At 42.7% G+C, this 19,877-nt stretch overlaps 1 protein-coding gene across 5 annotated transcripts in view; it reads left to right on the forward strand.

Moving 5' to 3' along the window:
* TPK1 (thiamin pyrophosphokinase 1) overlaps positions 1-19,877 on the forward strand; it is a 133,626-nt gene that overhangs the window by 80,140 nt on the left and 33,609 nt on the right. For all 5 annotated transcript variants that reach the window (XM_072329980.1, XM_072329983.1, XM_072329982.1 and 2 more), the window contains one exon: positions 9,069-9,180. In XM_072329980.1, the coding sequence (XP_072186081.1) occupies positions 9,069-9,180 (112 nt within the window). The remainder of the gene's footprint in view (positions 1-9,068; positions 9,181-19,877) is intronic.

Genomic DNA, 19,877 nt, shown 5'->3' on the forward strand with positions numbered 1-19,877 from the left:
AGATTGTCAAATCTCTCTCAGATCAGAAGCCTGTTTATCTTTCTCCCCTGGATAGGCCCCAGTATAGGGCTGTCTGTCTGCCTGTGCCACCACACAATACCAGGCATCGGTCTCTCTGATTGCTGAATACATCTCAGCCTGGTGACTTCCTCTCACAGTCTGGTCAGCTGCTCAAAAAAATGATCAAGAATGGCATTCCTGCACCCATGACGCCCCTCATTTACTTCAGTATCTCAGGTGGCCTCCAGATTCCAGAGCTCCCCACAGCCAAGCGTCTTTGCTGCCCTCTGCTCATGACACCCCTCATCTACTTCAGTATCTCAGGTGGCCTCCAGATTCCAGAGCTCCCCACATAGCCAAGCGTCTTTGCTGCCCTCTGCTCAGGATGTGCATCTGTCTGGGTGCACACATCAGCCCAGAAGATTTGCAAGCCCTCCTTTCTCTGCATGAAGTCCCAGACACTCCCACACATTCATGATTGCACAGGAGTTATTTCCATGTGTTGCAGGTATAAAAACTATGGCATGCAACCCTAATCCACCCATGCTCACTGCTTCCAGTGAAGAGTTCAGTGTGGTCCTGTTGTGTAAAGTGAGTGACAGAACTCTTAAGGAGCAGCCTGATGATATATGTATAAAATATATAAATACAGAACAGGTGATGCACAGCACAATTGCTCACCACCCATCAACCAGTGTTCAAGCAGCAACCGCACTTCTAGCCAACTCCCTGGTTTTATAATTCTGTATGATACCACTCAAATACTGGAAGGTCACAGTGAGGTCTGCCCAGAAGTTTCTCTTCTCAAAGCTAAACAATCCCAGGTCCCTCAACCTTTCTTTGTAAGAGAGCCCTTTGATCACCTTCATAGCCCTCTCTGAACCCACTCCAGCAGCTCTCTGTCTTTCTTGTGTGGGGACCCCAGGTCTGGATGGAGTATTCCAAATGGGACCCAATAAAGGAAGAGTAGTGAGAGGCAATCATTTGCTTTTCCTTACTGTCCACCCCTCTTTTGATGCAACTCGGTATTCTATTAGCCCTCTGGGCTGCAAGCACACACTGTTGGCACAAGTCCAGCTGTTTTGTCCACCTGTACCTCCAAGTCCTTATCTACAGGGCTTCTTACAGTGAGTTCTTTTCTCAGTCTGTACTATATCTGGGATTGCCAACAACACAAGCAGCACCTTGCACTTGGCCTTGTCAAATCTCATTAGGCTCTTTGTGGGCTCGCTTCTTAAGCCTGTCCAGTTCCCTCTGGATGGCATCCCTTCTTTATATTGTATCAACTGCACCACTCTTAGTGTCATGAGCAAATTTGCTGAGGGTGCACTTGATCACGCTATCTAGGTCACTGGTAAAGTTGTTGATCGGCACCAGTTCCAGGATAGGCCCTTAGGGATACTATTTGTTACCAGCCTCCATCTGGACATAGATCCATGAACCACAGCCCTCTGGATGCAACCATTCAACTAATTCTTTATCCACCTGGTAGTCTACCCTTCAAATCCATAACCGTGCTATTTAGAGATAAGGATCTAGTGAAGAACATTGTCGAAGGCCTTGCACTAGTCCAGGCAGATAACACTAGCTGCCTTTCCTCTCTCTATCAGTGACATTACTCCATCATAGACAGCTGCCAGATTGGTCACTCCCTTCTAACCCCTACAATTCTGTGATTCTGTAATTCTTGGTTATGGGATTTCCTTCTACATTTGCCGTGTACTTTTCACTACTTTATGGTAGAAAAAAGAAAAAAAGGGGAAATCTGCTTGTGTTACTACTCGAGTTTCAATAGAATAAGCATCTCCTTAAGGTTGGACCCAGAGTAGGTCAAGAATAAATTTATGGCATTTGTCAGTCTTTAAGATATGTCTTTGAAAAGAAAGTAAACCTCCAAAACTCCCTTTTAAAGTAACGTTTGTCTTTCCAGGTATATTACTTGCTTGATAAAATGTTTTCATCCCTGCATTTTCATTCCCATTAGCAGTATCTATGCTGCTGACGGTCTTAACTGCTTACTGCAGGTCTGGATATAGCATTTTTTTGCACCTGTAATTGCTTTTTTCTTGCCAGTAATATGGGCCTGATAGAAGACTGGAGCTAGTTGTCTTACTGATGATAAAACAGGTGCTGGGCAAATGGGATGCATTTAATGTGCTCAATTACTTCAAGTCAGCATTGATCTTATATGTGAAGTTCACATTCAGGAGGATCATCCTAGGTTTGTGAATATGTAAATCTCCTGGATCACAAAATCACAGAATCACAGAATTGTAGGGGTTGGAAGGGACCTCTAGAGATCATCGAGTCCAACCCCTCTGCCAAAGCAGGCTCCCTACAACACGTTGCACAGGTAGGAGTCCAGGCGGGTCTTGAATATCTCCAGAGAAGGAGACTCCACCACCTCCCTGGGCAGCCTGTTCCAGTGCTCCGTCACCCTCACTGTAAAGAAGTTCTTGCGCACATTCGTGCAGAACTTCCTATGCTGAATTTTCAGCCCATTTCCCCTAGTCCTGTCCCCACGCACTACTGAAAACAGACCAGCCTCGCCACTATGGCTCCCACACTTCAGGTATTTATAAACCTGGATCAAGTCCCCTCTCAGCCTTCTTTTCTCAAGGCTAAACAGACCCAGTTCCCTAAGTCGCTCCTCGTAGGGGAGATGCTCCAGGCCCTTCACCTTCTTTGTGGCCCTCCGCTGGACTCTTTCCAAGAGATCCCTGTCTTTTTTGTACTGGGGAGCCCAGAACTGGACACAGTACTCCAGATGAGGCCTCACCAGGGCAGAGTAGAGGGGGAGGATCACCTCCCTCGACCTGCTGGCCACGCTCTTTTTAATGCACCCCAGTATGCCATTGGCCTTTTTGGCTACAAGGGCACACTGCTGGCTCATGGCCAACCTGTCGTCCACCAGGACGCCCAGGTCCCTCTCAGCAGAGCTCCTCTCCAGCAGGTCTTCCCCCAGCCTGTACTGGTGTATGCAGTTATTTCTACCTAGGTGCAAGACTAATCTTTGTGGATAATTTGTACATTAGGCATACAGTAACAAACACTTAAATGTATAAGCTTGGGGTACAGTAAATCTGTCATTTTAGCAGCTCTTACCTCCACAGGGATTTCTTTTAATACCTGTGTCATAATAGGAAGCAAATGTGTTCATTACTTGGTTCTATTAATGATGGGCTGTTTGCTGTCTGGGATTTTATTCACTGTAGTATCATCATTTTTACAAAATGCTGGTCTTGAAGGATAGAGCTAGTGGGACTCTGCGCTGCAAGTAACTGGTTTACATAAGTCCATCCATACAGGAGCACTGCCCACATTAGATAATAAATGTCAGCAGGATTGAGTCCAACATTTCAAAGTATTGTCTCAAATTACAACAAATTTCTTAGGTCTTTACTTCTTAAAAGTGTCTTTAGGGTCATTGATGTGATACACAACAACAGCTTTTAGACTATGGTGTTTTCAGTGGAGCAGAGCATATTTCTGTTTTAAAAATCAACAGAATGTTTTATTGTCTCAGCGTGCTGTGAATAGAATTCTTGTAATAGCTACTTCACACCTTGTATATTAAGAATTTATTATGTATATAAAAGACAATTGATATCTTAGAGTTATAATATATCTTTTTTAATACAACCCTTTGGGAAGCTTGGCTGTATTTATCGTGTTCAGAATCTTAGCTTAAAAGCTTTTCTAATTATTAAATCAAGCTTCTACACAACTAATGATTAATAGCAATATTTCTAAAACTTTGTTTTTACCTTATGCCAGTCACGATATTTGATTTTGAAAATAAATGTTCTCAGCTTGATTTCAGCTTTCTTTTTCCTTTCTGCTAGTGACAGTATTAATTTCATATTTATTTTCCACCCATTTGATTATTTTATCTGCATACCTTTTTGCCTTTGTGCACCTAGCTGATAATGTCCTGAAAGAGACTGTAGTTTTTGCCATTTCCATAGGTAACACAATGACATCTATATTTTTCTTTTTGCTGTTGTTGTTTTCAAGCATATGCTGCCGCTTATGTAGTAGTCACTGGAAAATAATAATAATAATAATAATAATAATAATAATAATAATAATAATAATAATAATAATAATAATAATAATAATAAAATGATGTAAACAGATTTTTTATCAAAAGATAATGGAAAACTATCTAGATCTTTCTAGATAGTGAATGAGGTGTCTTGCAGCAGTTGGGCAGATCTTAAGAAATCCTGTTTCTTTATTGTCCCAAATGTTACAACAAGAACAGGTAAAATAATACTTCTTGTAACTCACTTTTGAGTTAAGTTATTCACTGAATTTATTTATACTGGACAAACTATCAAGGCAGCCTGAAAATTAGAGTAAGATTGTTTTGTCCTCTAATCTTGTAACTGGTTCTTTTTCCTTCCTCATTATCCCCTTCATCTTGCCTAATCCTTCAGCATTTCCAAGATCTGTTCATGAATATCTTCATTCGTATTTTTAAAATTTCAGTTTGACTCCTTATTCCTCTCTAGCATCTTCCTAGGCTGAGAGGGGCCTTCTCTGTCCATTTCTAGCCTGCGAGCTTCAAGGCTTTTCCCCTTCAGGTGCCTTCAGAATGCACTACTGAAAGTCAGTTCCCATTCCCGATGTCCTTCACTGTACGTACACTATAATAGGTTTAGTAAAGTTGGAGAAGTAATTTATCTGGACTTTCCTGAGCACTAATAGCCACCATTTGACAGCTTTTATCTGGATTTTGTTCACAAGCTTACAAACTTTTGACCAATTATTTGAGTCTTACTGCTTCTGTTATGGTATATGGTATAATAAGATACATGAGTTTGTGGCAATCAGGCTTGTATTCATTTGATTTGTGAGATATAACAGAGAGCAACTCCTGTGACTTTAGGTCTTTTGTCACCAAGTGCTGGAGTAAAGGGGTGTTCAGTCACTACTATTCAAATGCTTTATTATTAGACATGAAACTGAAAAGGGAAAGTTTAACTTACATGGATGAAGAATTCTCAAAAATATCTTCTGACATTTTTTTTTCTTACTGCTGAAGTTAGAAATTGATTATATTTCCTGTCATGACAGACAAAAGGATGAAGTAAACAATGGTGCCAATTGGTCAATTTTCAGAACTGACTTAATGGGATAAAAATCAATGCAGCTATATTATTTGCCATTATTTTATCACCAGTAACATTCAAACATGGTAATATTTGATCCTCATGCTAAAATGTGAAAATATTCCAGTTACCTTTTACAGAAGCAAACAAACAAACAAACAAATGAAAACTCTTGGGGAGAACAGATATATGTAGTCAGATTTTGTTTTTCTTTTTTCTCAATTTTGGAAAACTCAGTACTGCACAAACTGAACATTTTTTGTGCCAGTATATAATTGTTCCATTAATTGCAGAAATTTAAATGGAACAAATTAATACTTACATTTGCAAATTATAAGCTGTGAACCCCCTTTCCCCCAGCAAACAGCATTTCCGTCTTCTGTGGTTGAAAGATATGTGCTTGAAACTTGAGGATATGCTTGGGCAACCAATTTCCTGATTTCCTGTGTGACAGACTTGCAGTACTTGGTTTTTAGAGCTTTTTTTTTTTTTTGCTTTTTTTTTTCTTTCTTTTTTTTTTTTTTTCCTTTTTCTTTTTTTTTTTTTTTCTTTTTCTTTTTTTTAATCTTTTTTTGGGGAAAAAAATAAGAACATCATTTGTATCATTTGACTGTTTTTACCCCAGTGGTCATTTCTGTTTTCTGTCTGTACTTTCCTCAATAAACTAAGGTCCTTTACTTATTTTTTAAAGAAAAGTCTTAAAATCTAGCCTGTGTAATAACAGTAAACCAATACCCAAGCCATGGGTTTGGCTTAACAGATGAGAGGTTTTAAAAAAGAAATTAATTTGCATTTTAATATTTTAATTCCTGCTTACCTACTGCCTTTGATTTAGCCCTTGTCTCCTGGTATGACAGCTGTTTTGGGCTCATGATATTCGAGAGCTGGAAACTGTCCTTTCAAAGAAGAAAGTCAAGGTTCTTACATACTCACTAGGACATATGAAGTAACATTTTAGAGAAGTATCAAATATTGGAAGACTCTTCATAAAATCCTGGATATCGGTGAGCTCCTGATAATGGCATTTTTTGATTTACAAATTTACTTCATGAGAATAGAAAGTCAGATTTCTGCTTAAGTTTTATATAGATATGAATTAAATTCAGTAAGATGGACCAGAATGTCAGAAAATGAAAAACATAAAGTTAATAACAGGTAGGTTCAATTTTGAATAATACAGATCTTAAGTTCCCTATGAAGCACTTTTACTTCTCTGTTTAAAAGATTAATGTAGTACATTTTCCCCTTGATTAGCTCTGAGCAGTGGTGATATGTACATTCATTGAGAACAGTCAATCCCACTCCTTCATCCTCTTCTTCATTGTCATTTTTCTTATAGGCAACGTTTGAGATTCCATCATGAGAGACCCTGCACTTTTATTCTTATTCTTCCTCTCTCCCAGCTACAAGAAAGAAGTGGCACAGCACATTGCATAGCTAAAAGAATATCAAGCCTGAAATTATTACACCTCCGCATTCAGCAGGCAGATTTCACAACCATTAGAAATACAAGGCCCATCACCACACAGAGTATAGAGGATGTAGGATAACTTTCTGGTTCAGGTGTTAGATGGACCACCCCAGGTTGAAGCCTTCCTGGATCTGGAGCTCACCAATGCAGAGGAGAGCATTAGAGAGGTTAAGATTGGAGGCAGCCTGAGTTGCAGTCATCATGCCCTGGTGGAGTCTGTGATCTTGAGGAGTGCAGTCCTGGCAAAAAGTGGACCCTGAACTTTAGGAAAGCAAACTTTTGGCTGCTCAAGGAACTGCTGGGTGGGATATCCTGGGAAAGTGTCCTTGAGGGCATAGGAATGTAACAGAGCTGGCAGCTCTTTAAGGACACCCTTCCAAGTCTTCAAGAGCTCTCCATCCCCCATGTCTCAATCCAATTTGTAGGAGGGAGGCAAGGTTCTTTGATATGTGTATACCTGGCGTGAGATTAAGAAGCAACAAAAATGTTGGTCCAACTAGTTTATTAAAGTCCTAGTCTCGTTTTAGGGAGATGGGGAAGGGAAGGTGGGCAATAGAAAAAGTAGGAAAAATAAGCAAGGATTCTGTAGAGAGCAAAAGAGATATAGTCACCACCGTGGGTCCAGCAAGGTACACCATAGGTCTGCTGATTTCAGGAAGTCGTCTGATCACCATGGGGGATGGGAGAAAGTCAGGAAACTGCAGCAAGCCGGCCTTCCGAAGAGGTTTTCCCCTCAGGGAATTCTCCGTCAAAGGTGTCTTTGGGAGTTTGTCTGCAAAGTCCGCAGTTTAGTGAGGGCCTTTTATCCCCCATTTCGGTGGGGTTGTTTTTTCTTCTTCTCTGAAGTTTGAGGATTATAAAAATGCTCAGCATTTTTGGGAATGTATCTCGAACAAACACTGAACTTCTAAACAAGCATCTTCTGAGGGCAAACACTCTTTGTTAAATGGTTTAAAACCAGCTTTTCTGACATTCCTGGCCCACAGATAAGCCAGCAGGGGATGGTGGTGCCTCTGTTTGCCAGACACAAGCATTATCGCCTTCTGCAGTGGTCAGCTCCTTCAAGCAGCACACCTGAAAAAGACTGCTTGTCCTGTCTCTGCTTAACTTTACAATCATAAGCTGGGATGGCACAACAACACCCACCATTCACCCTCCTAGATAGTTAGCAGTCACCAGTCAGAGTCTTATCATCAGAAAAGCCTCACAAAGCAAGCTTTGAGACAACAAAAGAAAACCAGTTCTGTCTTTCACACCCCAGCAGAAGAAAATGAGCAAAGGAGGTGGGCTACTGGCTGAGAAAGTATCCGCAGCTTAAACTGAGGGAAAAAAGGGAAATGTACAGGAAGTGGAAGCAGGGTTGAGTATCCTGTGAAGAATTATAAGGATGTTGTCCACATGTGCAGAGAAGAAGTTTTCCACTCAGAGGGTGGTGAAACACTGGAGCAGGTTGCCCAGAGAGATTGTGGATGCCCCATCCACAGAGGCATTCGAGGCCAGGCTGGATGTGGCTCTGGCAGCCTGGTCTAGTGGTTGGTGACCCTGACTGTGGCAAGGAGGTTGAAACTAGTTGATCATTGTGGTCCTTTTAAACCCAGGACATTTTATGATCCTGTGATTCTATGATATTGGATCTGTTGTCATCCTTCCTTGCACAGTCAAAGATGTGAAAGCCATGAAATCCAATACTCCCTAACTGGCAGCATTTCCAAGATTCATTTGTAACTGAGAGCATGACACATATTGAAGTTGTTTCTTCATAATATATTTGGCATTAACAGGAGAATATGTCAAACACATCAGAAGTCACTCTTTCTCATTTGTGGTATTCTTTTAGCTAATCGTAGTAAACAAGCTGTAATAAACAAGTAAGTTTCTTAGAATTAAAACTGAGCCAGAAATCTGAAATTTTCCTTTTGATCTGTGAAAGCTTTTCACTATCCACTCTTCACTGGGACTGTTCATATGCTGTTATCTGGAAAGCTGCTCACCTGGGATCTGTGACCACTGCTTGGCCACAAACCCACTGCCGTTAATAGCTGCTGTTTCTCACAAACAAACTTAAGCTTGGTGGTTACAAGCTGAATTTACCTTTGGTGTATAAAAAAAGTGTGTTTTGATTTCAGTTTACTGTTATGACTTAATATAAGCATGTTCATGTAAATATTTAGGTTAATTTCTCCAGCACCTGGGTTAGTTTCTACAAGTATTCCTTCCTTCTGGGAAAACTATGTTTTTGCGGAAGTACATAGAATTTTGCAGATATTATCAAAGAAATGCAGGAGCTTCAGCAGTGCTCTGATTGATGTTAGTTAAGAATCACAGCTGTTTTGATCAGATGGAAAAAAAAGAATGAAAATTAGAGATGAGATTTCTAAGAACCAAGCAGCATAGCTTTGGCAGAAATGGGCCTGTAACCCCAGCCCATATCTCCGCTCCCTCTTCAGCAATCCCTGACCTCAGTCCCTTCTGTGTTGCAGGGCAAGCACAAGCTACAGGTAGACACAGGACTGGAAGGTTCCTGGTGCGGCCTTATCCCAATTGGGAGCTCCTGTGACAGCGTGACCACAACCGGTCTCAGGTGGAATCTTGGTAAGTCGGGGCCACCCTTGTCCTTGTGGCCACACATTTCCATGCAGCTGTCATGGCTGAGCATTCACACCAGCCTCACCACCACCCAGGGGGTTTCTGTGCTGGGCGCTGGGGTGTGGCACTGCATTCCCGCGTCTCTGCTGGGCAGCGTGTTTCTGGGAGTGACATTTAAAAAAACCCACAGATAATATTTAAAACTGAAATATTGCAGACAGAGACATGTTTTCAAATTGAGTCGTTGAACTGTTTAAATGGAACATTTGTTGGAGTTATGATAAATTACCTTCTTGATACATTGCCCTGTATGGAGGAGATGCTGGGAGTGCCTTAAGCCCTAATTACAAGTCATAAAGTTACAACAGACAAACATTAATGTGTTACAGATTATTAAAGCTAACTCACTTCCCCTGAACTATAATATATTGTCTGTTTGTCAACTCTGAATGACTGTATCATTGTCTTTTTGTGATTTTAAAACAGGAATAGAAGTGGGACAGCTATTTGTAAAGGAAGATTTATTGACAAAAAAGAAAGGAAAATAGAAATAATCTTTATTTTCCTGCCCACTGTTCCACTGATTCCACTAAGTGATTCAGGCTGTATTTACTAAAGAAAATAATGGGATATAAATATGGCATGAGTTTCAAGGTATGAGAAACTTGCCAGATGAAGGAATGGAAAGCTGTCTGACTAGTGATGATTTCATTCTCTTAAACTGGTTTGTAAGAACTGAATTTTAAGGGACTGTCTCTTAAGTTTAAAAAAGTGAAATATTTTCATTTGTACTGACAAGTACAGTTGACAGGTAAGTTACAGAATCTTCCTCTGCTCACTTCTGCTGTGCAGTGAATTTTGTGACAAGTTATACTGAAGGACCAGCCATTTCTCACTAAATTTTCTGCCCTTCAGAGTGAGCTGAAGGTCAGATCAGCCTTACAATAATGGGGGAAGTCTTTTAAACATCATTTTGTAAAATGCTGCTACATGGATCAGAATGTGGTAGGCTTTGTGCGGTTGCTGTCTTTCTTGAGGCTTGGTTGATTAGTTTAAAAAACAGGTTATTTATAATCAGATTTTTTTTTTTTTTTTATTTTAATGTCACACATTTCATCAGTTTTACGAGGTGCTCATTAGAAAGAGTAATTTTAAAGATTTGTCTGCTATCATCAGTGACATGGCTTTGTTGCAATTTGTGATTTGTGAAGACTGCTGAAACTAAATGCCACCCTGTACAAAACAAAAATATTTTTGTACTTTTAAACAAAATTTTCCCCATGTTCCGTCTAAAGGAAACAGTTTACCAGTTTTCCTGTTCCAGTTTGAGGGGAATGCAGTGGGAGTTACAGTAATAGCTCATAGCCATGGGTTTGAGATGGGGTTGAGAAATTGGTTTATTTATCTATTTATAACTTCTTCAGCTTACTAGGAGACATAGCTAGGTATGGACCTACTGAGATTTTTATTACGTGTAGTTCAGTCTTTCTCTCTGGGAGACACCAAAGTACCTGTTGTTCCATGTTAACATGGCACTATCATCCCTTCTCCCAGTCCTTGTTGCAACCCATTTCCAAGAGGGAACCTCAATCTTTTACAGTCTTCCTTAGTGATGTGTACATTGCATCCTGTTAATAGGGTATAACTTCAGTTTTGGTATTCCTGTTTCTGACATGTAGAAAGAGACTTCATAGCATTAGTATGGTGGAATAAGTGGGAGCTCAAGTGTTATTTTCATCAATCCCTTAAGAAACAGGGAGGGATACTGAGAGAAGCAGGAAAACCCACTTGATCAACACACATCAAAGAGGCTGGTGCCATAAGAGGAATTTTGATGTATTTTTAACATGGGGAAGTTTATTCAGCACCAGGCCTGCTGGCAACTGATGGCATCTGTCTGTGACAAAGGGAGAAAAGCATTCTAGCCCAGAAATTGGGAGGGCTCATTGAGAGGGCTTTAAGCTAGATTTGAAGGGAGAAGGGATAAAACCAGTCTCTATTGAGATGAGCTTGGGGGTGGTGTTCCAGGGCCAGGGGTGAGCCCAGCTGAAGTCTGCCTACCCTAACACACACAGCATGGGCAACAAACAAGACAAGCTAGAAGAGATTGTGTGACTGTAAAACTATGACTTAGTCACCTCCATCCAAACATGGTGGGATCATTCTCATGACTGGAGTGCTGCAGTGAAGAGCTATAAGCTGTTTAGGAGGGATAGGCAAAGAAGGAGGGGCACTGAGGTTGCTCTCTGTGTTAGGGAGCATTTTGATGTCATAGAGCTCAATACTGGGAAGGATAATGTGGAATCCTTATAGGTAGGGATCAGGAGAAGACCTGACACCCAACCAGTATGAAGAGACAGACAAAGTGTTCTGTAAACAGTTGGCAGAATTCAGACAATTGCTGGTCCTTGTTCTCATGGGGCACATCAACTTACTTGACATTCTCTGGAAATAGAATACAGCAGAAACACTCTAGGATGTTCCTTGACAGAGGAACAGGAATTTGGTGACACAGCTGTGTATTGGTTTTTAATGTACAGATGATAACAAATGTACAGAAGGTATAAGTGAATAAGTAAAGGAAAAACTCACCAATGGTGGTGCCTTGGCTGAAGAAGCTGGGGCAGTCCTCACTGGTGAGCGATCTCCAAGAGATACTGCTCCAGTGGGAGTCAGCCCTTAAATGAGGTCTCAGAGGGGATGGAGTCGAGCTCCACCCCTCCCAGGAGCACAGCTACATCACTCTCACCTGTGCTCCCACAGCTGACCCCATACTTGCCTCAGCTGATTAATCAGAGGTTCAGGCTGAGATTACCAATCTCCCATACACTCCACCCCTTCACAGCGTGAACCAATGATTAGGTGAGTTTTCCCTTATCACAGAGACCCAACGCGACGCTGATACAATTTCCCGTCGCACCGAATGCTGATGTTATTCAAATGATGATTGGATGGGTATTCACGATCTTCCGTGGGCCAGTGCTTGATAGATGTTACTAGAGACAAGCCATCTCGAGGTGCAGGTCCATTTGCGTTTCATCAGTCCACACAAATCGTTCTCTGATGGTCCTAGAGGCTTAGAATCTTAGGGAGAGTAATACAGATGTTTCAAGGGTACCAGGAGAGGAAGGTCTGCCCTCCAGGGCAAGATACAGGCCGTATTCTTGTCTTGGGTCAGTACTTCTGCTCGCACCGGATTATGTCCCGGCCTCCGATACCATACCCTCTGGCCAGATATCTGTGGCTGTATAACTATATCTGGCACCAGAGGAGGAGTCTTGATCTGCCATAGGGACATGATGGGTGTCCCTTTAGCAATAAAGACCGGAGTATTGACCACGATGTCAGTAGGCCATGTACCTATCACCGAGGGGGTAACTGAACCTCCCACCTCCAATAGTCTCCCCCAAGGTGCAAGTAGGCCACGCCACTTGGGTCCTACTTGCACCTTCCAGGGCCAATTTATCTTATGGATTCCTGGTTTTAGATTCTCAGGGGCAGGGAGCAGAAGATTATTGTCATTACCAACCTGCGGTTTTACCTCATTATCAGTACCTGTAATTTGGATCCTAAGAGGGGAGGCCCATATAGTGTGTAACATTTTCAGGGCACTGGGTCTGCCATCCCGAGGCCTTTCGTTCAAGTCCCGCAGGGTTTCGTATAATCTTTTTGTCCACCCCTGCAGGGACTGGGAGTCTTTCTTCAGGGCAGCCTTAAGGATACCATTGTAGCGTTCAATAAGACCTGCCCCTGTTGGATTATATGGCAGATGGAATCGCCATTCAATGTTGTTCTCTTCTGCCCAGCGCTGTATCATCGCTCCAGTAAAGTGAGTCCCTTGGTCGCTCTCGATGACTTGAGGTGTCCCATATGCAGACATCAGTTTAGTGAGTGCCTTAATTGTATATGCTTGATTTGCCTTTGGTACGGGATAGGCTTGCAGCTGTCCACTTACAGTATCAACGCAGGTCAGGGCATATCTCGCCCCCTCAGACCGAGGGAGGGGCCCAATGTAATCAACCTGCCATCTCTAAAGAGGACTATATCCTCTAGCAGTGTGGGATGTTGTTTCAGGCAACGGTCTTGGTCTCATCTTTGAGCAAGCGTCACAGTCCTGACATGCTTGGACGATATCAGATAGCTGTACAGGCAGCCCCCATGCTTTAGCGGCTGCCCACATTATCTTTTGTCCAGCATGCCGTAGCTTCTGAAGTAACCAACGGGCAATATTTTCGGATTGTGAATTCCCAATCCATCGAACTCGGGCCAGTGTGTCCGCTTCATTGTTTCCTGGTGACTGCAGGGGTTGATGACCAGAGACATGGTAGACACATACCGTCCTGTGTTTGACTGTATTCCAAATGTCTACCCACATGTCTTTCCCCCAGATCGGTCGGGCGTGGATAGTCCATTCCTGGGTAGCCCACTGCGTAATCCACAGAGTAAGCCCCCGGTACACGGCCCAACTATCCGTACAGATGTTCAGGATGCCATCACCAGGTTCTTTAGTTATAACCATCCACACGGCTCGCAATTCTGCCCATTGGCTGCTCTGACCATCCCCCTCATCAAACCAGATTGTCTCAGTAGAGGGATGGTATGCTATAGCTCGCCACTTGCTCGGGTTGCCTCTGCTGGACCCATCCGTATACCAGGCATCTTCAGGAATAGGATACCTTCCTTCCTGAACAGGGCTCTTCTCTGGTGGAGCGACCATTGGTTCTTTCGGCGTATCACTGCAATATGTCACTGGGCCTAGGATCTTCTGTAATTCCTCCTTAAGTGGAGACGAAGACAGGCTGCTTCTCTGACTTAGATAGGCGACCCATCGTGCTACCGTCTGTGCTTGGGCCACCCCTGTCTTAGGAAGGTGAGTTAAATCTCTTACCCACCCCTGGATCGGTAATGTAGTTTTAACTATAACCTCTGCTGTTTGGGTTATTGGCTCTACCGCTTGTAACGCTGAATAGGCAGCCAATAACTGTTTTTCAATCATGCTGTATCTTTCTTCTGCTCCGTGCCAAACCTGAGACCAGAATCCAATGGGGGTTCGAACAGAACTCTGGCGTTGCCACAGGCCCCAGCCAAAATCATCCTGGGTAACATGAACGTCTAGTTCAGCTGGGAGGGTCGGATCAAATATACCCAATGCCTGGGCTTGTTTAACTGCCAGCTTTGCCTGTTGGAAAGCATCTTGTTCTACCTTCCCCCAGTTCCACGATTGACCCTTCTTGGTAAGCTTATACAATGGCCTCAACAACTGAGCTAAGTGAGGTATAAAGGAGCGCCAATACCCCAATATGCCTAAGAACTCTTGTAGTTGTTTCGATGTTGTAGGGACTGGGAATGCTTGGACTTTATCCACTACTGCACTGGGTAGTACTTTGGTTTTTCCGGACCAAATTACTCCCAGGAATTTTACAGATAGCCCCGGACCTTGCACCTTCTGTGGGTTTATAGCCCACCCTCTCTTCTGCAGATAAGCTATCAATAAATCTGCTGCTTGTCTCACCGCCTCTAATGAATCAGATGTTAACAGGAGGTCATCAGTATAATGATATAAATTTACATTATGTGGCTTCTGCCACTTAGCCAGATCACGCGCCACCAAATTATGACAAAAAGTAGGTGAATGCACGTACCCTTGCGGCAGAACCTGAAAAGTCCACTGCCTGCCTTCCCATGTGAATGCAAACTGGTCTTGTGATTCTTCACTAATTGGAATACTGAAGAATGCATTCGCTAAGTCTAGGACACAGTGATACGTTTTAATTTCTCTACTTAGTGTGTCCATTAGGGAGGCAATATTGGGTACGGCCGCATGAACGGGCGGCGTGACCTTATTTAATTCCCTATAATCCACTGTCATCCTCCATGTTCCATCCGATTTTCGCACTGGCCATATTGGGGAGTTGTACGGGCTATGTGCAGGCCTTATAATACCCACTCTCTCTAATTCCTGCACTGTTTTTGTTATTTCATCCTGCCCACCTGGGAGTCTGTACTGTTTTACATTAGTAATCCGACATGACTTGGGCAGACAAATAGGCTCATGTTTTGCATGGCCTCTCAATATTGTCTGAATTGCCCGGATACTAATGCATCTTTGCCGCAACCGGAACTCTCCCACTGTTGTGTGGAGAGCCAGACCCCACAAGATATCAATTCCCAATATGTATTCCGGAATTGGAGCAATAGATACCTTGTACTCCCGTGGTGGGAGGCGCCCGGCCCCCAATTTTACCCAGGTTTCGGTGACTGGAACGGTCTGTCCCCCAAAGACTCCAATCATTACTTTGTTGCCTCTGAATTTTGTTGGGTCCCCATATATTATAGATGTTTCTGCCCCAGTATCAACGAGGGCCATAACCTTCTGTACATTCTCTCGGGACCAATATATCGTCAATTCTACATAGGGCCTCCAGTCCCGTCTAGAGGCCCTAGGGTGACTGACGTCCCTTATCATGCCATAAACTGGGCCAGATTTAAGTCTTTTACCTCTGATGCCTCTGGTATTGTGACCCGAGGTACCTGAGGTGGCTTCTTTTTCCTATTTGGCACAACAAAGTCTTCTTGATTCCAAGCTGTTGTCGGTCGTCGTTCTATGAGTCTTATCCCCGGTCTTTTGGGGCGGTTCTGAAATTTTTGTTCATCCTTCAGCTGTTTCCACAACTGAAGTAGAACGTGATTGGGCTGCCCATCAATTTTGGCAAATTGAACACCTGCTCGGAGTAGATCGTTAAACATTTGTTTTCGGGACACCCTAATGGGTCCCGCCCGAGGGGTTCGTGGAGCCAATCTCCTGGCTGGCTCGCCAAATATATTGGTTTTTAATGTACAGATGGTAACAAATGTACAGAAGGTAGAAGTGAATAAGTAAAGGAAAAACTCACCAATGGTGGTGCCTTGGCTGAAGAAGCTGGAGCAGTCCTCACTGGTGAGCGATCTCCAAGAGATACTGCTTCAGTGGGAGTCAGCCCTTAAATGAGGTCTCAGAGGGGATGGAGTCGAGCTCCACCCCTCCCGGGAGCACAGCTACATCACTCTCACCTGTGCTCCCACAGCTGACCCCATACTTGCCTCAGCTGATTAATCAGAGGTTCAGGCTGTGATTACCAATCTCCCATACACAGCTGGTAAGAGGAAGTTCACTATTTAACTAATGTCTGACAAGCAGAGAAAGAAAGGTGGAACATTGTTTGAGTTCTCCATTCTTGGTGAAATTAGGATGGAGGTCAGACTTTAAGCTGTTTAGCTGGGAGACCCTTTCGAGTCAGTCCTGAAGTACAGAGGGGTCCAGGAAGGCTGGACATTGCTCAAGGAGGAAATCTCAAAGGAATGAGAACAGGCTGTCCTCCTGCTCCATAAGATAAGCCAGTGAAGAAGACCAGCCAGGACAAACTGGGAACTGGGAACTTACTATGTTTGGAAGAAGGGCCAGACATCTTGGGAAGGGTGCAGGGATCTACTAGAGTATGAAGAGGGAAAATTAGAAAGGCAGAAGAACTTAATCTGGTCACCATTGTTAAAGACAATTAAAAAACGTTTTTACAAATATATTACTACCAGCAAGAGGAGGGCCAAGGAGAATCTCCATCCTTGTTTGGATGTGGTGGGGAACATTATCAGTGAGATTGAAAAAAAGGCTGAGGTTATCAATGCCTTCTTCACTTCCGTCCATAATAGTCAGACCAGGTATTCAGCCCCCTGAGCTTGAAGACAGGAATGGGGAGCAGAATAAACCCACCACAGTTCATGAGGAAATAGTTAGCAACCTACTGTTCCACTTGGACTCTTGTGGGGCCATGGGGCTAGATGAGATCCATTCAAGTTTTCCTGAGGGAGCTGATGGAACTAATTGCTAAGCCACTTTCCATCATTTATCAGCAGTCTTGGTCAGCCAGGGAGGACCCAGACAACTAGTGATTTGCCAACATCATGCTCATCTACAAAAAGGGTTGGAAGGAGGATCTAGGGAATTATAAGCCTGTCAGCCTGACCTCGGTATTGGGAAAGGTTATGGAGTAGATAATCTTGAGTGTCATCATGCGACATATACAGAACAACCTAGCCAGCATGAGTTCATGAAAGGCAGGTCCTACTTGACCAATCTGATTTCCTTTTTATTACCAGGTGACACACATACTGGATGGCAGGAAGGCTGTGAATGTAATCTACCTAGACTTCAGACTTTAGACTTTACCCAGTAAAGCCTTTGACTCTGTGTCTCAAAGTATTATCCTACGGAAGCTGGCAGCCCATAGCTTGGACAGGTATACTTTTCACTTGGTAAACAACTGTCTGGATGGACAGGGACAGGGAGTGGTGGTGAATGGAGTCCTGATGGTGACCAGTCACTAGTGATGTTCCTTGGGAATCAGTAAAGGTTAATATCTTTAATGACAATCTGGATTAGGGGATTCAGTGAACCTTCAGTAAGTTTGGAGGCAACACCAAGCTGAGAGAAGTATTGATCTGCCTTGAGAGTAGATAGGCCCTTTGGAAGAATCTGGATAGGCTGGATTGATGGGCTGAGGCCAACTGCATGAGATTTAATAAGACCAAGTTGGGTGCTGCACTTTGGTCACAATAACCCCATGCATCACTGCAGGCTTTGGACAGAGTGGCTGGCAAACTGGATGGAGGAAAAAGATCTGGGGATATTAGTTGATGGCTGGCTGAACATGAGCTGGCAGTGTGCCCAGGTGGCCAAAAAGGCCAATGGCATCCTGGCTTGTATCAAATACAGTGTAGTCAGCAGGATTAGAGAGGTGATCTTCCTTCTGTATTAGGCACTGGTGAGGCTTCACTTTAAGTACTGTGTTCAGTTTTGGGACCCTCACTAGAAGATGGGCCCCTCACTAGAAGAAAGACCCTGGATAATATCCAGAGAAGGGCAGCGAAGAGTCCGGAGCACAAATCTTATAAGAAGCAGCTGAGAGAATGGGGGTTGTTTAGTCCAGAGAAGAGAAGGCTCAGAAGAGACTTTATTGCTCTCAACCTCTAGTGAGGTTTGGGTTGGCCTCTTTTCCCAGGTAGGACTAGAGGTACTGGCTTTAAGTTGTACTAGGGGAGGTTCAGGTTAATTATTAGGAAAAAATTTCTTCTCTGAAAGTATAATGAGGTATTAGGTCAGATTGTAAAGGATGGTGGTTGAGTCACCACCATCCCTGGAGGTTTTCAGGATAAGGGTAGATGTGGCACTTAGTGACATGATATAGTGGTCATGGTGGTGATGAGGTGATGGTTGGAATAGGTGATCATAGTGTTTTTTCCCAGCCTTAATGATTCTATTATTTATTTTTCTACATTATCATCATGTAAAAACAAAGGCTTCCAATCCAGGTTTTTAATGTTTAACACAGATTTATGTCTGAGTGTCTAGATCGCTGTGCTGATTAAAATATGCAAATCCTGTAGCGTAGTCAGTGTCTAAGCTACAGGTGCACTCATGAGATTTCATGGTCTCTGAATAGAAAAAGACCAGGATAAATACCTAGGACAGAAGCTGTATTGCAGCTGCAAGTGGGATACCAAAACTCTTATTTTAATGGCTGAATTAAATAAACCTGAAAATTTTATGTTCTTCTGCCAGCTGAGAAACAAGTGCATTTGATTTCTCAATTGTACTTTTAATATAGTGGAATTCTGTGGTTTTTGTGTGTTTGTGAGGGTGCAGTGTGCAGTTTGCATGTTTTTCTTAGTTGATACAAGCAGAACATTCTTTTATTTTAGTTCTCATCTTACAGAGATGAGAAAGTTGTTGTGGTTTTTTTGTTGTTGTTTTTTTTAATCCATACTTGCTATTGTGCAGTACATCTTCAGAACACATTATAAACGTATTCTTTCTACTCCCATAAGGACGTAGATCTTTTCTCTATTTAAATCTGATTTACAGCACAGGAATCAGATAATGCTTTATTGGATTTAACTCACCTGACTGCTTCCTGACGACAGCTCCCATACCTAATAAGTAAAAAAAAATCCGATCATGTTAGAATTACCCACCATTTGTCATTAGGTCCTCAGTGGTGTTTCCATAGAAACCAGCATCAGTGTTCATCATATAAGACATATGAGGGCAGTGGTAAACTTTTCTAAGAAATGGTTCCTTTTCTAGGACATTACTGCAGAAAATAATCTTGCCAGGTAATTTATTCTTCACGACTAAGGCATTTGTTATGCTGTGCATCACACCTATACGGGAAAGATATCAATGTATATAAATGTGTGTGTATGCAGTTGTGCTTTCCAGACAGTTTTCATGCAAATTGATTTTGTTAGGCAGAAAGGGATGTAAAATGTTACCATTCAAAAGACTGCCACTATCTGTTCACTTCACTGTTTCACTTCAAAAGGCAATAACAATAGCAAGCGGAGCAAGACCTCCTTCTTATGACTGTACATCTGCTGACTATTGACTTGACAGGTAGAAAAACAGGACCCCAGATCTTTTTGACACTGTTTACATTGTTAGTAGAAGTGAAATCTTTGCTCTGTTTTTTTTTGTTTGCTTGTTTGTTTTCACTGGGTTTTTGTTGACAGTGGGAGTTGCAAATGGGACTAACAGATTACAAAAGCCATGGGGTTTTATGTCAGTGGAAAATATGAAAAAAAAAATAGTAACTTCTTAAAACAAAAACATATGAGAGAAGAGAGAGAGGAGAGGAGAGGAGAGGAGAGGAGAGGAGAGGAGAGGAGAG

The sequence above is a fragment of the Excalfactoria chinensis genome, chromosome 2 (assembly GCF_039878825.1).
Source record: "Excalfactoria chinensis isolate bCotChi1 chromosome 2, bCotChi1.hap2, whole genome shotgun sequence".
Lineage (NCBI taxonomy): Eukaryota > Metazoa > Chordata > Aves > Galliformes > Phasianidae > Excalfactoria > Excalfactoria chinensis.